General features: G+C 40.8%; 1 protein-coding gene across 2 annotated transcripts in view; it reads left to right on the plus strand.

The window, feature by feature from the left end:
* Positions 1-18,358, plus strand: part of U2SURP (U2 snRNP associated SURP domain containing) — a 78,519-nt gene that overhangs the window by 51,936 nt on the left and 8,225 nt on the right. For both annotated transcript variants that reach the window (XM_054039045.1, XM_054039046.1), the window contains 11 exons: positions 1,095-1,161; positions 1,244-1,407; positions 2,809-2,971; positions 3,554-3,633; positions 5,231-5,318; positions 6,065-6,187; positions 7,724-7,880; positions 8,375-8,470; positions 10,113-10,179; positions 13,455-13,617; positions 16,531-16,641. In XM_054039045.1, the coding sequence (XP_053895020.1) occupies positions 1,095-1,161; positions 1,244-1,407; positions 2,809-2,971; positions 3,554-3,633; positions 5,231-5,318; positions 6,065-6,187; positions 7,724-7,880; positions 8,375-8,470; positions 10,113-10,179; positions 13,455-13,617; positions 16,531-16,641 (1,279 nt within the window). The remainder of the gene's footprint in view (positions 1-1,094; positions 1,162-1,243; positions 1,408-2,808; positions 2,972-3,553; positions 3,634-5,230; positions 5,319-6,064; positions 6,188-7,723; positions 7,881-8,374; positions 8,471-10,112; positions 10,180-13,454; positions 13,618-16,530; positions 16,642-18,358) is intronic.

Genomic DNA, 18,358 nt, shown 5'->3' on the forward strand with positions numbered 1-18,358 from the left:
GAGTACAAAATGCATATTTTACACAACGTGTTACATGAACGCCAGGCTTCAGTAAAAGTTAGGCGTCTTTCTGTTAACTTTGAGCAGGCATTGGATAAGATCTGTGGTTGAAATTCAGAATTTCTGTCTCACAAGAAACTCTGACCATTTGAAATTTCCCTTTGTCCTGAATCTGAATGAAACTTCAAACTTTCCCTCAAAAAAAATTTATTAAAAATTTTAATTCAGAAAAATCAAAACAACCTTACCTTAATTGCATTGGGGAGGGATAGCTCAGTGGTTTGAGCATTAGCCTACTAAACCCAGGATTGTGAGTTCAGTCCTTGAGGGGGCCATTTAGGGATCTGGGGCAAAAATCTGCTAGGGACAGTACTTGGTCCTGCTAGTGAAGGCAGGGGACTGGACTCAATGACCTTTCAAGGTCCCTTCCAGTTCTGTGAGAAAGGTATGTCTCCATATATATATATATATATATAATAAGTTTGAAGTGCTTCATTTCAACTTTGTTTTGACTGTCATATTAATTTATGCTATTATATTATAAAATTCTAAACAAAGCACTTTGGCCTGTCACAATGTTTAGATTTTGTCGAATCAGCATTTTCAAGTGGAAAACTGTTCAGTTGGAAAACTTTTGGCCAGTTCTGGTCCCTCATGTACAACTTGAGTAACTGAACTATATTCTAGAGAGTACCTCTACAGCTTCTAATGCAGTCTTAGGGGCTATAGTAGCCCTTCAAGCTGATGCCTCCCCCTTGCAGTGGGACAAGCCACTTAATTTGTGTAGGTCCAGTAGCTGTGCTACCAAAATCCTACTCAGTCCTGGGGCACAGGGAGCTCTAATGGAGTTTTGCTTTTCATTATGCCACTTGTGTATATCTCCATGTGTTGGTTCCCCAAAGCTGCTCTCACTGTGCAGGGGCAGCACTCTACTTCTGATGCTCTTGGGTCGCTTTGTGGCCAGAGTGGGATGAGGGGAAGGAGTTGCATATTGATGCCTTGCATTTCTTTAAATAGTATTTCCTTTTAATTGTGTTTCAAATGTATACTTGCAATAACATGCTTTACTTTTTATTTTCCCTGTCCTGGCTTAGGTTTTTGTTTGAAAACCAGACTCCAGCCCATGTATATTACAGATGGAAGCTTTATTCAATTTTACAGGCAAGTAAAATGTTAGTGATAATTCACAATGTTGCACATGATAAAATACAGGAACATAGTGAAATATTATTGCTCTTTTTAGGGAGACGCTCCAACCAAGTGGAGGACAGAAGACTTTCGTATGTTCAAAAATGGATCATTTTGGAGGCCACCACCATTAAATCCATACCTGCATGGGATGTCCGAAGAGCAAGAAACTGAAGCATTTGTAGAGGAACCTAACAAGAAGGGGGCACTTAAGGAGGAGTAAGAACTTAAGATCTAGTATTTTCAATTATGTCATCGTAATGTCTTACCTGCAAATTTTTTTTTTTTATTTTTTTTAAGTAATATGATATGCCATCCCAGATGCCCTAATGTGTTTTATTGTAATGTTAGGAGTTTGGAACTCTCTTAGAACTATTGTTATGTTTTTAGTACAGTTCATGGATTTTTAGTGTGATTAATTTCTAGTCACCTTTCACTTTTGACTTGGATTGTGTTGAATTGGCTTGCCCTGGCTTGTTTAACTGCTTGAGAGGGGCTCAGACTGCTTAAGTCAGTGTAGCCCCCTATTTATGGGGTTGGGAGGATGATGTCAAAGTATTTGTTGGTTTCCTATCTCCATCTGTTGGTGGGTGAATATAATTCCAGAGGCTGGGCTGGAGAAAATAAATGAGCAGGTAAAACATTACCTGCTTTGGATGTCTGAAAAGAGTTAAATGTAAATGTTGTCCCTGTTTGCTCATCCTGTCACCAGAATTTGATCTATCTTGACCTTTATTCTACTGATTGCATTGACTGGAAATTAAAATATGAAATAGCTACTAATTGGCAGAGGGAAACTTAGTTCACAGGGCAATATAGAGTTCTGTTCTTCCATTTGCTGTAACTGCGATGACTGTTATTAACAACAGTGGTGCACAAAGTGTTATGTTACAAAAGAAACTTTGTGGCTGAACTTATTGAAAACAGCCATGTTAACTTCAACTCAATTCAAAACAGAAGCTGGAAAATTAAATTATTCTCCCTACGGTCTTGTCTTCCATTTGACAAACAAATTCTAAGACTATTGTATACTAAAGAGAGTTCACAATAAGTATTCCTGTATATACCTTTTTGTATCCAAAACCCTCATAAAAGATTGAAAATCACAAGCCTGATACTCCTCTCAAATAGACATAAATTAGGAATAACTTTATTGAAGTCAGAGTAATTAAATCACTTGTTATGCTATTATGAGAGAAAAATAGAGTCTAACATTTCTTTCCTTATAAACATCTTCCATTTTGCCAACCTTTTTTCCCCATGTGTTGCTAAAAGCCAGTGTGCGGACTTCTATATCATTATTTGTTCTTTCTTTTCACCAACATAATTATTGTAATATGTGTAGCTTTTTAAAATAGGGTATAACTTGGCGTAGACTAGAGAAGAGTTTTCAGTAGCCTTTGGTCTGTTTTAGTGGCTAGTTTGTCTTTACATTTTGTGTTTAGGAGGTTTTCATCTTAATGAATACGTATACCTTAATCACTGAAAACATACAACAGATTATAATATTAAGGTTACTTTGGCCCTAAACAAGTTGATCTCACTACAAGCTTAATTAGAAATTTATAGGCAAAGTGCTGTTAATTTAAATGAAAATGTGAAAACACTGTGAAATTTTAGGCAGAGAGACAAATTAGAGGAAATCCTGCGTGGATTAACACCTCGTAAGAACGATATTGGCGATGCAATGGTTTTCTGTCTTAATAATGCTGAAGCTGCTGAAGAAATTGTAGACTGCATTACGGAGTCATTGTCTATTCTGAAGACTCCTCTTCCTAAAAAGGTATGAAGAATTTCTTTAATCCTACTATGTATAATTTGGGGACCTTTCTCTATAATGGGTGCATGCAGTTAAAAGTGTTGTTCTCCATGTGTAAGATGATACTGAGTTTCTGTATATAACCAGAGTTTGAAGTTGGTTTTCCATTCTTCTGAGAAGTGCCATTTTGTTCAAGCAAATTCTTATTCTCTCTTTGCCTAGTATTTTTCCATTCAAAACTTTTCCCATTTTCCATTCCTTCCAAATTAGCCTTGTAGGTAGGGGGGACACGGGAGGTTGCCTTTTCACTGTCTGAATAGAATATTGTGAGTTTTCATACATATAGAAACAAATCAGAATTCTAATCTTTACCTGATATGATTATACAGCATATATATGTACTGAAGTTCTGATGACTGTTCTTGCTGGAAATGGATATAAGCATAGGAAAGGAAAGCTGGCTTCAGGCTAGTTTAATTTAATTTAAAATAGACCAAAGTCTTTTGAATTTGCATGTCTTGTATTTATCCCAAGATACCACAATATTATCACAGCATAATTTAAATTTTAAAAAGTTGGTCATAATTTGGATCCTCTTTATTGTAGATTGCAAGATTATATTTGGTGTCGGATGTGTTATACAACTCTTCAGCTAAAGTTGCCAATGCTTCATATTATAGAAAATTGTAAGTATCAAGTTTTTTAAATTCTTTATAGAAATAAAGGAATGTAATTATAGCTTTAAAAGTACATTCATCTGGTTTTTCCCTCTGGATAAAAGGGGCAGTGCAATATTGTATTGTAAATAGGAAAGGATAAACCTTCCTCACTTTACTGGTATGGTATCATTATCGTGCTCTCTGAGTATATAGCGTGCTTTTAAACTATGTGGTAGGTGTGCCCTTTTTGCTTGTATACCCCCCCCCATGACCATCTTTTCATCTATGCACATGGTTTTCATTGGCTTGAATTTTAGAAGTGATCTTAAGATCGCAGTACCCATTTGCAACAGTCAGGCTGCTGCATTGAACAACTTTCTGTTTTTTCCTTCCATTCCCTGCACAGTTTCCCTCACCTAGCTTCTTAGTTTTCATCTTACTCTTGTCACCCTTTTGTAGCCTAATTCATATCAGTGGATCAAATAGCAGCAGGGATTAGAATGATAGGAACAGCTGCTCCTTTGTGACATAGTTTATCACCCCAGTTTCTTATTTTGTGGTCAGTTGTACTGAATTTAATTCCAAACGTGCTGAACTTTTGGAGTGAAAGAGACAATGGCAACTTGAAATCAAATTCATTTTAAAAATACGAGTTGTTAGGTGTTTCAGATATATCTGTCCCTAAGTTTCCTTGCTGAATTTTACTGTTTTACAATCACGTTTCTTCTCTCCCATGTTGCTATGTAAAAGGCCCACATAAACAGGAGAAGCATATGGTACAAGGAAATCAAGAAACTGACCTATATATGAAATCCTGTCAAACGCACAAAGAATACAACTGAAAGAATATCAAAATATTTTTTCCTCCAGTCTGTGTTGTTCCGTGTTAGCTCCAGCCCTCTCCCTCTCTCCCCAGTTTCTGCAATTAGAGTCACGCAGGTGGCCCCTCACACCAGCATGGAGCCCCATTATAGAATTGGAGCTGTTGCTACTTGTCTAGGAAGTAAATCTAGCAGACAGAAGTCTCTTTTAAACGTTGACTTTGTCCTTTGAAAATCTGGAAGATAGCTATAGCACAGAATCTAACTCAAAATTTTCCAAGCACTATAAGAGGCACAGTATAGAACTTGCGACCAGGGAGAGGGAGCAAGCCTTTGTACCCTTTTGCTCCTTGGTTTCTTTGGAGCCTTGTTAAAGTTATGGTAGCCTCCCAAGGCTGCCTTGTGGGCTGCAGCACTCTTTGGACTCTCCAAAACATTGCAGCCCTCCACTCAGCATGCCCCCATGTCAGGCCTTGTAAGAGAGGCTTATGGCTGTCTTCCATGGTGTCTTCACAGGAGGACTGTTTCCTGCCTGGATACAGTGCTTTTATACCACTTCATCCCTACTACATAGTCTAAAGGGTTTGAAGCACTGATGGGTATCTCCCCATGTAATTCCACCATTCACTGAAGCAAATTTCACATATGGTAACTGTATTTGTGTTATAGTTCAGTTCATGGCTGTGAATCCTCATGATGAAACCACAGTATTTAAAAGGAATAGGTTCCAGGTGCACGCAGTATGAACTAGATTACAATCCTCATGTTACACTGTTTAACTTAAGAAATGTGTTTAATTCCAGTTTTGAAACAAAATTATGTCAGATATTTTCTGATCTCAATGCTACCTACCGTACAATACAAGGCCATTTACAGTCGGAAAATTTCAAGGTATGTGCATTATTGTTAATATGACATATTGAGAACGTGAATTAGTAATATACTTCTGCACAAGAGAATGTGTTCATAACAAAAGTTGATTAAACCCCCAAACTTCCAAATTAAGGATAGTACCATTTTGAACTTTCAGAGTTCCATTTCTGTCTCTTCTATCATAGAGATAGTAGCTTTGAATTTGTGTTCAAACTGTGTCCTTATACAAATGTTACTTTTAAAATGCTTAAAAGAAAAACAGCTTTTCTGTTAGAAGGTTTTTGCCCGATGGGTAGAGATCAATGTAAATGAAGAAAATACAACAACTAATAGATTAAATATGTAATTAAGTATATACTCATGGAATTGGGAAAGATATGTAGCATTTGAGAATGGATTTGTTGTGGTAGGGTCACTTTTTAGTTTTGTATTAGACAATTTACGGTTCAGTGTAAGAAATCTTAATGTGAGAAGAAATTGTCGGATACAGAATACACAATCTTATTTTCACCCTTTTTATTTGTTAATGGTTGATAATTAGACTTTATAAAACCTTAACAGAGAATGGCCATTTGCTACTTTTAAACTAAATTTATTTCTAATTTCTATGTACAGAAAACATATAGTATTGTTTTTCTCTTGAAAATTGATTATATGCCAAATGCATGTTTTAAAACTTTATAGTTTTATAGTGCTGTGCTATAAACGTATGATAATTTTAAAATACCTCTTATTACAAAGTGCTAGCATTTTTTTATTTTTAGCAACGGGTAATGACATGCTTCAGAGCATGGGAAGACTGGGCAATTTATCCAGAACCCTTTTTGATCAAACTGCAGAATATTTTCTTGGGGCTTGTAAATATTATAGAAGAAAAAGAAATAGAGGTAAGTGCTTGGCTTAACTAAAACTAAACCTAGATAACGATGCAAATAGGGTGAAGCAACCAGAAAAACTGGCAAGGATTATTTTGGCACCCCCGATTTGAGTGTCACCGCTGTTTATGACAGGTTTGAAATTTATGAATTTTGATAAACTTGAGGTGGCTGTTAGATGTCACCTGAGCATCCAAGAGAACTTCTTTCCATCTATGTCCTGGAAGATAAATGACTGTTTCTTTCAGATATGGATGTTGCTACCATAATTCATGCCTTTGTCACTTTCAGACTAGGTTACTGTAATGCAGTATATCATGGGGTTACATCCTGAGATTATTTGGAAACTGAAGCTAGTGCAGAATGTGACAGGCCATTTACTTTGTACTCTTAAGTACCTGGTAGAGCTGACTTGTGAATTTCTAGGTAGAATTTAAGGTGTTGGTATTAACTTTTTAAAGTCTTTCTTCCTCTGCCATAGTATCACAGTTGGAATTAGTGGAGCTACTTGAGCTGGAAGTATCTCAGTTTAAATGAGGAAACTAGTGTTGGTATGTCATTATGCAGGACGGCCTCTGCAGTTTGCTTACCCCCACCTTGGTCTATCAGAGCCAGGAATTGCTTTTGTTTTTTTCCAGGAGAGGCAGTCTGAAGGATGTTTGTGTGAGGTGCCTGGATATATAATTACAGTGGGATGCACTGTACACTCCTAGTTGTTAAACACCCAGAGCATGGGATGGATGATTACTGATGTTTTTATAACTAAATATATATATCCTAAGTGAGGAAGATCAAGTCACTGGAGGCTAGTAAACAAACACAGGGTTAGAACAAGTCTTTGCATTGCAGCACTGCCAAAATATAGTATACAAGAGATGGTAACTGAAATACAATTGGAAAGTGGGATTGTTCTTATTGTATTGTGAATGCTAACAATAGAGTCAAGAAAGCATACAAGCTTGAAGGAAAGTGCTTGTGCCTAATGTATTAGAAAGATTCTTTAGGAATGGTTAATTATGTGAATATTGCTTTGTATTGCTACCAAGGAGGGAGACTATTTGCCTCAGTTTGCTCAGTTTAAAGTCTTTCAGGGAATCTTTCACATATCTGAAGTCAGGTGCACAGCTGTGTGTCCTTCAGTGAATTAATGCATTTGCCTCATGAGCCAAACCTGTACTTTTATGTATGTGTTTCATCCTCCTTTCCTTTGGATATGGATATTGCAGAACTTTTAAAGTAATGTGTGGACAAATTTCATCTTCCTAGTTTTGTATGAGATAATTTAGTCACTTCTATTGAAATTACACAGCAGTGTAGGGAGCAAATATCAGTTTAAAGTAATGCACTAATATATGTGTTACCAGGAACACTTTATTTTCTATTTAAGATGTGTTTGAAGCTATAACTAAAAAAAAAATAAAATCCAGCAAGTAAGTAAATGTTACCTGAAATGGATTAGAGAAATTAAAGTAAACAATTTAGATCACTCATTGGGCAGCCCCTAGCTGAAGCAATTTAAGTATTTACCATAAATGTATTTGCCTGCAGGAAGTACCAGATGATCTTGATGGCGCTCCCATTGAGGAAGAACTTGATGGTGCACCACTGGAAGATGTTGATGGAATTCCTATTGATGCTGCTCCGATAGATGATCTTGATGGAATCCCTATTAAATCGCTTGATGATGATCTTGATGGTGTACCTTGTAAGTTCAATTTCTAATTTTGGAATTCTAGGTTTCCTGATATAATGTACTTAATGCTGATATAGGAGCTTGACTTGAAAAGGTTAATAGCCTGGTGCCTCATTGTAAACTTGAATTTCAAAATGAAGTACATGTAAAAATTGAGCAGCAACAAGGAATAAGACAGAGTATTTAACAAGTAGAATGTTGAGTTCATGATTGACTCTATTTTTAATCTTTATGATATCAACAAAATTAATTGATAATTTGTTGTTTTTAGATTGTAATCTCTTGGGGCAGGGACCATGACTCCCTAAATGTTTGTGCAATGCCTACCATGTTTGGGCCCCAATCCTGATCCTTTTGGGTGTTAATAGTGATACAAATAATAAATAAGATGGCACAAGGCACTTAAATATTTTATTACACTGCAAATGCCCTAATAAAATTCAGCGTTTAAGATCTACTGAGAGAACTTTGGACAATGATTTTCTTAATATTTTTTTCCTCAACAGTGGATACTTCTGAAGAGTCTAAAAAGAATGAGCCCATATTCAAAGTTGCTCCTTCAAAATGGGAAGCAGTGGATGAAGCAGAATTGGAAGCTCAGGGTTAGTTTAAAAAAACGTTTAAAATTGAGGCACTTTTGTAAGTAAATTGGAAGTTTAATGTTTTACTTCATTGTTACTTGGCCACTTTTGATGGACACTTGTGAGTAAGCTATCTAAAACTATTCATGCAGTTTAAATACTTTCAATGATAACTGCTTCCTTCAGAGAAAATTATAACTGAAGTAAATTGAGCTTTGTTCTGCATCTGATTTTTCATACTTTAGTAACGTCAATTTTAAAAATCTTCCCTGCATAACAAATAAATATTGGAAAACATTTAGTGATATCTACAGATTGCCCATTCCCAAATCTTTATTCTAAGGATAAAATGTTTGAAGAGCACTCAGAGTTCCAGTTTCAAAAGTTATGCAAGTACTTTGGCTCCGAAGTCCCATTGATTGCTATTGAGACTTAGACTTATAAGTGCCTATATCACTTTTGTAAATGGGACTTAGGCTTCTGAAAGTTACTCAGGTGCTTTTGAAAATTTTACCCTAAGTGTGCTGTGTTGTCATTAAATAATAAATATATTTAACTATTCTGATGAAGTGCAGATTTGAGTAAAGATGTACCGTACATACTCGATCATAAACCGGTTCGTTTATAAACCGACCCCTGCAAGATGGATAAGTAAAAATGGCAAATTTTTATGACCCATTCAGAAGACGACCCTATAAATCAGGGGTCAGCAAACTTTTTGGCTCCCAGCCCATCAGGATAAACCATTGGTGGGCCAGGACGGTTTGTTTACCTTGAGCGTCCACAGGCACGGAGGTAAACCTAAGTAAACAAAATGTCCCAGCCCACCAATGGCTTACCCTGATGAGCCAGGAAAGCAACTGATGGGGAAATTTTGGGGGGTGGGGAAGGGAGAAGCTGGGGGTCAGGGGAGTAATCCCTGTGATCACAACCCACATGACCCCACCCCTAACCCAGGACCTCCCCACATAACCCCTTCCCGTGTAACCCCTCCCCCAGCCCAGGACCCCCACACTCTCCCCATTCCATCCCTTCCCACCTTACCTAGGGTGGGCCAGGGGAGGATGTCTCTGACCCGGGCGGAGCTGCTCCGGCAGGCTGGGGGGAGAGCAGCGTGGCCAGAAGAGGAGAGACTCTGGCCCCCCCTCTTCTCTTCTGACTCTGTTGGCTGTGCTGCCTCTCCTTGCCCCCTCTGTTTTTTTTTGGGGGGGGAGGGGGAGGCTGTGTCCCACCTCTCCCCCTCGCTATACACCTCTACCCTTATATAACGCTGTCCTCGGGAGCCAAAAAATCTTACCGCATTATAGGTGAAACCGCGATATATCGAATTTGCTTTGATCCGCCGGAGTGCACAGCCCCGCCACCCCGGAGCATTGCTTTACTGTGTTATATCCAAATTCGTGTTAGATCAGGTCGCGTTATATCGGGATAGAGGTGTACCCGTTCATAAGCCGATGCCCTTCTCCGATGCTTCCCTTTTTTACTAGAAAAATTTGGCTTATGAACGAGTGTATACGGTAATTTATTTCCATTAAGAGGGGATATTTGTAGTGAACACTGGATGCTACAGTGTTTTGCATTTTATAATATTTACATGAGACTGTCAAATTTCAGATGAAGTAATTTTTGTTTGTTTTTAGAACTTTCTTATTTTTTCTTCCAGCTGTTACAACTTCTAAATGGGAGTTGTTTGACCAGCATGAAGAATCAGAAGAGGAAGAAAATCAAAAGTAAGGCTCTAAATGTTTCTAGTTTACCCATGTAGGCTCCTTTCTGAAAGTTAGGGGCTGCCTTATTGAAGTCTATGGCAAAACTCCCATTGACTTCAGTTGGGCCAGGATTTTCATCCAAGCTGATGTAATAACTGCCTTGGTGTAAGATTACAAATTCTAAACCCTATTTGGGAATTTTTTTGAAATTCAGATTATATTCAGATAATTTTGATAAATTATTATACTTCTGATTTAAGATTTTCCCCAGTGCATTTACATATACAGTAGTTCATTAGGTTACAACATTCCATATAACAGTTACATGTGACTGTCAAACTAACAGCGTACTGATTTTAGTGTAAAGGTCCTTTCTGAGCCTAGATTTTGGTAGCAAGTAAATGTTATCTTTATTGAAGAAAGGCTCTATTTAAAATTTTTGTTTATGTAAACAGTACAGTTTTATTTCTAGATTGCATTGAAAGCAATATTTAACATTGTATAACTTAATAAATGCATATGTACACTATAATTGTAACTGTGAGAGACCTCAGAACACAGTCTAAAATTACATCATTTTAACTATTCTGCTTACCTTATGCTAGAGTTCCCCAAACTGTGGGGCATACCCCCCTGGGGGTGAACAGAAGAACGTTAAGGGGGACATGGCTGGAGGGAGGAGGGGAGAGCACCACCCAGCTCTGCTCCTGGCCCTGTGCCCTGAGGTCCTGGCTGCCAGCCCCTGCCCCCTTACCCATGTCTGCATCTCTTCCCCCCTACCCCCCCGTCATGGCCCTGCTCCCAGCCCCGGTTTTGGGGGAGGAGGGGGAGGGGAGTTCGGGCAGGGGTAAGCGGCGGGCGCAAGGTAAAAAATTTGAGGACCACTGCCTTATGCCATGTCTCCTTTAGACCCTTCTTGTTTACAATGTCACCTGAAAGTGAGAACAGGCGTTCTCATTGCAGGTGTAGCCAGCATCGCGAGATATTTACGTGCCAGATGCGCTAAAGATTCATATGTCCCTTCATGCTTCAACCACCATTCCAGGGGACATGCGTCCATGCTGATGATGGGTTCTGCTCAATAACAGTCCGAAGCAGTGTGGACCGACGCATGTTCATTTTCATCATCTGAGTCAGATGCCACCAGCAGAAGGTTGATTTTCTTTTTTGGTGGTTCAGGTTCTGTAGTTTCCGCATTGGAGTGTTGCTCTTTTAAGTCTTCTGAAAGCATGCTCCACACCTCGTCCCTCTCAGATTTTTGAAGGAACTTCAGATTCTGAAACCTGTAGCTATCTTTAGAAATCTCACATTGGTACCTTCTTTGCATTTTGTGAACGCTGCAGTGAAAGTGTTCTTAAAATGAACAACATGTGCTGGGTCATCATCCGAGACTGCCATAATAGGAAATATATGGCAGAATGCGGGTAAAATAGAGCAGGGGACATACAGTTCTCTCCAAAGGAGTTCAGTCACAAATTTAAGTAACGCATTATTTTTTTAACGAATGTCATCAGCATGGAAGCATGTCCTCTGGAATGATGGTCGAAGCATGAAGGGGCATATGAATATTTAGCTTATCTGGCACGTAAATACCTTGCAGTGCTGGCTACAAAAGTGCCATGCAAATGCCTGTTCTCACTTTCTGATGACATTGTAAATAAGAAGCGGGCAGCAGTATCTCCTGTAAATGTAAACAAACTTGTTTGTGTTAGTGATTTGGCTGAACAAGAAGTAGGACTGAGTAGACTTGTAGGCTCTGAAGTTTTACACGGTTTTGTTTTTGAGTGCAGTTACGTAACAAAACAAAAAAACCCTACATTTGTATGTTGCACTTTCACGACTAGAGATTGCACTACAGTACTTTCATGAGGTGAATTGAAAAATACTACACCTCTACCTCAATATAACGCTGTCCTCGGGAGCCAAAAAATCTTACCACGTTATAGGTGAAACCGCGTTATATCGAACTTGCTTTGATCCACCGGAGTGCGCAGCCCTGCCCACTGCTTTACCGCGTTCTATCTGAATTCATGTTATATCGGGTAGCATTATATCGAGGTAGAGATATTTCTTTTATCATTTTTACAGGGCAAATATTTGTAATAAAAAATAACTTACACTTTGATTTCAGTTACAACACAGAATACAATATATATGAAAATGTAGAAGAACATCCAAAATATTTAATAAATTTCAATTGGTATTCTATTGCTTTAATCGCAATTAATTGCAGTGTTATTTTTTGAGTTAATCGTGTGAGTTAACTGCAATTAATCGACAGCCCTAGTTAAAATCCAAATTAAATTTGAAAAGAGGGAGAATATGAAAATGTAGATATGAAGCAAGGTTTTTGGCACTGCACGCCTTTGTCAATTATTTCTGCATTCTAATTTCATCAGTTATTCTGTATAGTAATGTTGTCAGTGGAACTCTTTCAAAAGAAGCTGTATTCAGTAACCCATTAATGTCAAATAATATGTGTCCAATACTACCTGAGGTTTGACATGTGAGACTTGCATAAAGTTATGTGAACCCATCTAAAGGTTCACTTTCTACTTTGAATCAGAAGAGCAGGTGGTAGTTTTCTCATATATATGATTTTCCGGATACTACTAGACCTCATGCAGTGTTATAGTTCTTGAGCAGTCTCTGGTCTTTTGTTCATTAAGTAGTTTGAGAGCATCAATAATAATGATTACAGCATCTTAGACTGGTTTATGTGTTGAGCTGCAGCACTCTAGTGGCGAGTTTGGGAATACCATTATAGAGTCTGATACTTCTGATGTCTGTTCCCAGGACTGAGTGAAGGAATGTAAAAACAGTTCCAAAACAAAAGTATTCTAACTACATTTGAAGAAGCAAAAATTGCATCACTAGCCTGATCCTGTAAATAGAGTTGGGTCACCATTTTTAGCTTCATAATGTTCAGAATAATTATGGACTTAAGTGACTGAGTTCATATAGATTTTGAAGTGCTTTGTTGGGATGCATTTAGTGCACAGTGTAAAATAACTGAAGCCTAAATGTACGTTTTATTTAAAAAAAAAAAAAAAAAAAAATAGAAAGTATTAGGGTAGCTACCTCATGTACTGTGTCAGAGATTGACCAGATGCACCATTAAATTGCAAGTTTAGGTGTATCAGTTATAAGATTAACTTACCTAGAAATCTGCAGAAGTACAGACCTAAGACTGTAAGAAATACATTTCAATAAGTAAGATTTGTAATGTTCAAGCAAATTATTGCATCAAGTAGATATCTGTATACTAATTGATTTTGTACTCTTGCTCTTTAAAGTCAGGAAGAAGAAAGCGAAGATGAGGAGGATACTCAGAGTTCTAAATCAGAAGAGCAGCATATGTACTCCAATCCCATCAAAGAAGAAATGCCTGAATCCAAGTCATCAATCAAGTACTCTGAAATGAGTGAAGAAAAGCGCGCCAAACTCAGAGAAATCGAGGTCAGTGTTAAATAAATAAATGGAATAAATATATAGTTGTTTTATATTTTGAATTAAATAATTCTAATCCTGCAATATGGATTCTCCTAAATTCATTCTATTTTATAGAAGAGTTATATGTACTTTGGAATATCCACCCACAAAAATGCATTAAAGAATGAAAAATGGGGGCATGAAGGGTCACGTGAAGTACAGCCCTATTCTACAGTTCTGTTGTTTTGTTTTCCTTCCACGCGACCATCCGCCTCAGCTTACTCCTTGATCCTCCTTTCTCCTCTTCTGGCAAGTGGGTGTGACTCTTGGGCTATTCAGGGACTGTCAGGTCCCTTTGTGGCTCTGTCTCTAACTTTCCTGCCTCAAAGTTTCTTCTCTTTCCAGTTTTTCTTCCTGTCTATTACCACAGATAGAACAAGTGCTAGAAGTTTTAGTGCTCCAAGTACCAGGGTCATAAAGCAAGGGAGGCAGAGATCGCCTAGGCAGGTGGGGAATTTAACTGACCGTCTTAGTTCGGCATGTAGTACTTGCTCCTTCTCCCTTCCTCCTCCAAGCAGAGTTGCAAGAATATCTGCTGAGCTTGGGGAGCACAGATTGTCTCTAGCCCCTCTTCTCTCTCACACCTGTAAGTGGCTGATCGGCTGAAGAGTTAAGTGGGAGTGGAACTAAAGGCCCTTACTCAGCATGGGCTCAATCAGCAATGGGGGGCTTTTCGTTGCAGGTTCAATACAAAAATGCATGGGCTTAAAACTGCACCATTTTCTCCAACTTTTATTCAGTTTAAAGCCCTGTGAATCGGGCTGTGATGCTTGAAAAGCTGAGATCTCTAGTGCACTCTGACAAGAAATAAAAAAGACATTACAAGGTGTGGGAAGAGATGGAGTGGGGGCAGGGCCTGTGGCAGAGCCAGGGGTTGAGCAGTGAGCACCCCCAGCACACTGGAAAGTTGGCACCTGTAACTAGCCCCGGAGTCGGTGCCTATACAATAGGGTTACCATATTTCAGCAAGCAAAAAAGAGGATGGGAGGAGCCCCGCCCTAGCCCCGCCCCTGCCCCTCCCACTTCCCGCCCCCCCAGAACCCCCAACCCTCCCCCCGTTCCTTGTCCCCTGACTGCCCCCTCCTGGGACCCCTGCCCCTAACTGCCCCCCAGGACTCCACTCCCTATCTAAGCCTCCCTGCCTCTTGTCCCCTGACTGCCCCAACCCTTATCCACACCCCTACCCCCAGACAGACCCCTGGGACTCCCACGCCCCATCCAACCACTCCCCACCCCCTGACAGCCCCCCCCAGAACTCCCAACCCATCTAAACCCCTCTGCTCCCTGTCCCCTGACTGCTCCGATCCCTCTCCCCACTCCTGCCCCCTGACAGCTCCCCCCCAGAACTCCCAGCCCCCCACCCCCCCGCTCCTTGTCCCCTGACTGCCCCCTCCTAAGACCCCCCCCAACTGCCCCCCAGGACCCTACCCCCTACCTGTACCCTGACTGCCCAAAACTTTCTCCACTCCCCCCAAAAAGCCCCCCCCCCGTTTCTTGACTGCCCCCTCCAGAACCTCCCTGCCCCTTTTCCTGCCCCCTGGCCCCCTTACCCTGCTGCTCAGAACAGCTCTGTGCCAGCCGGACACGTGGCTGCGCTCCCCAGCACAACAAAACCCGGTCCCTGGCCCTGCACAGTGCTGCCGGACCGGGCTGCAGGGGAGAGCTGCCCTTGTATCAGCACAAAGTGCTCTCGCTCCCGTTTTGCTACGCTGCATGGCAGAAACCGCTCCCAGTTGCAAAAGGGGAGGGCTGCACTTTGTGCTGATACACTTGCTCAGAATGCAGGGCGGATCCGGCTCCTCTACAGCTGCTCCGGAGTCCAGCCCGGGACTTTCCTGCAGCCCTCCCAGCCGCTCGCTCTGCTCTGCCGGGGGAGGGGGGAAATCCCGGACATTGTGAGTGATTTACAAATTCCCCCCGGACGCTATTTTTAGCACAAAAAGGAGGACATGTCCGGGTAAATCCGGACGAATGGTAACCCTACTATACAAGGAGCAGCATATTAACTTCTGAAGAGTCGCATGTGGCTCCGGAGCCACAGGTTGGCGACCCCTGGCTTAATGATTCAGTGCTTCTTATATGCATAAATTGAATAGTGTTAAATTAAGGCTTTAGAAAAAGGTGAGAAGTTGGAGTAAAGTTTTATGGTCTGAACCAGTTTGATGGAAAGTTTAACGTGCAGAGAAAAAAATGAAGTTCCTCACAGGAAAAATCCCAAAGACTCCCTGGCTACTACTGTGACTCGTGGTGGAGGTACCATCACAGTAAGGATGACATTACTTATAGCAGTGCTAATGAGCTGAATGTCACTACTGTAATGGACAGTGTATGAAAGAATATTTACATCATTAAAATAATCCGTCTTGAAAGTGAATGTTTACCAAAACATCCCAAAAGAAAAAGATAATTTTGGCTTGTGTATCACAAACACTTCATTTCAGTCGGATAGAATTTGGGGTTTAATGGAAAAAAGACAATTTCTAAGAAAACCTGCAAATGAGAGGTTGAAACGGGATGGTAACAGTAAACTTTCATTTGCAGTGTTCCAAGAGAGATTTTAGGGTGTAGCAAAATCAAATGATGGACACTAATTGAGTAGAGGTTTCAGTGGTAGCCGTGAATAACTGTAAACAAATCTCAGTCTTTATTTAGTTCTTGTTAAGTGTGTAAACAGTTGTCTGAGACTAAGGTCAAATACACAATTTCACCACTTTGATGTTGATGTCCTTTCATATGTGACACTTGTACATTTAATATCGAGAGAACAAAATACACAAATAATTCATTTCAACCAAGTTTCATTTTCAGCCAGTTGTCTAAAACCTGTGAATACTAAATCCAATAAAAATGTATTTTAAATGGTGGTTATTAATTTTGCAGCTTAAGGTCATGAAATTTCAAGATGAGTTGGAGTCTGGAAAAAGACCCAAGAAACCAGGCCAGAGTTTTCAGGAACAGGTTGAACACTATAGAGACAAACTTCTTCAGAGGGTAAGAAATGTTCTTTATATATTCAATATTGAGTCTAGATTTCAGATTTAGTGTTGCAATAAGGTAATGTATTAACAAGTGCATTTAGTTGACATTCCACTGTATTGTTAAATTAAGTGTTTCACTCCAAGTGCAGTTCATTGTGATTTGGTTCCTTGCCATCAGACTGTGTTGAGAAGAAAACACTCAAAAGTTAAAGCTCTAATTTATTTGGGGAAAAAACAATGCATAGAAAAATAGTGCTGCCAAAAATAGCTTGTAGCGCAGGGGTAGGCAAACTTTTTGGCTTGAGGGCCACATCAGGGTTCCAAAACTGTATGGAGGGCCGGGTAGGGAAGGCTGTGCCTCCCCAAACAGCCTGCCCCCTGACTGCCCCCCTCAGAACCCGCAACCCATCCAACCCCCCTGCTCCTTGTCCCCTGACTGCCCCACCCCCTGCCTACCCACCCCATCCAAACCCCCCCCCCCCGACTGCTCCAATCCCTATCCACATCCCCGCCCCCCCCCCCCCCCCCCGGGACTCCGACGCCTATCCAACCCCTCCTGTTCCCCATCCCCTGACCCTCCGCCCCATCCAACCGCCCCCTGCCCCTTATCCAGCCCCCCCACCCTCCCCACCCATTACCATGCTGCTCAGAGCACAAGGACTGGTAGCTGTGATGCCCAGCTGGAGCCAGCCACACTGCCACACAGTGCAGAGCACCGGGGCAGGCTGGCGGCTCTCACAGCTGTGCTGCCCAGCAGGAGCTCGCAGCCCTGCCACGCAGGGCGCTGGTGGCACAGCGAGCTGAGGCTGCAGGGGAGGGGCCAGAGGGCTAGCCTCCCCAGCCAGGAGCTCAAGGGCTGGGCAGGAGGGTCCTGCCGGCCGGATATGGCCTGCGGGCTGCAGTTTGGCCAGCTCTGTTGTAGCGAACCAGTAAAGAAGTTTGAGAGGGTCAGACCTTATTGAGTATATAAAACCAGGTAGACTGGCTTGAGTGGGAAAACATCTCAGTTTACACTTAAAGGTGTTTTCCAGATTTTTGACTATTCTGTTGGTAAATTGATAAAAACTTCATTCTGTCAAATGCTTCCAAATAGCGAGAGAGAGAGAATGGCATTCAGGACACACATTACTCGAAACTCCTCTAGTTTCCCTACACCTCAGTTTGTTCTAGCTAACTCCAGCTTTGTGTTTGCACACCAGAATGAATCATTCTGCAACATTACCACTACCGTTAGTCCTCTGTGGCCTCCAGAGCCAGGTCAGAGGAGCTCTGAAAGTGCTACGTTACAGAATTTTTAAAATATATCCAAAACAATATAAAAATTGAACTTCTCAAAACCTTGGCATGTAAATGAAAAACACTTTTAACCTGAGCTTCTCTGGTCTGACTCCACAGTCTGAGTTCTAGTAATGATGGTTGTCAGGCTGTCTGGAGTGGCTCACGAGTGTAAGTACCAATTTCAGGGCAGACTGTGAGGAAGCAGTGCACAGACCCCAAACAGATTGCGAGCTCTATACTTAGAGTTCATCAGGAGTTCATACTTGATTGAAGCGCTATAACAGCCTTAACATGGAGTCGCAGACGGTCTCCTTGGGTACTCGGTCTATCTTGCCACTCAGGCAAGCTTGCCTTTGTGATAGATGGTCCCTTACACCCAAAATCACAATAATATTCAGTTTACTCCCAGTTCCAAAGGACCAGTCACTTACCCCTAGGGTGAGGCTGACCTG

The sequence above is a fragment of the Malaclemys terrapin genome, chromosome 9, assembly GCF_027887155.1.
Source record: "Malaclemys terrapin pileata isolate rMalTer1 chromosome 9, rMalTer1.hap1, whole genome shotgun sequence".
Classification (NCBI taxonomy): domain Eukaryota; kingdom Metazoa; phylum Chordata; order Testudines; family Emydidae; genus Malaclemys; species Malaclemys terrapin.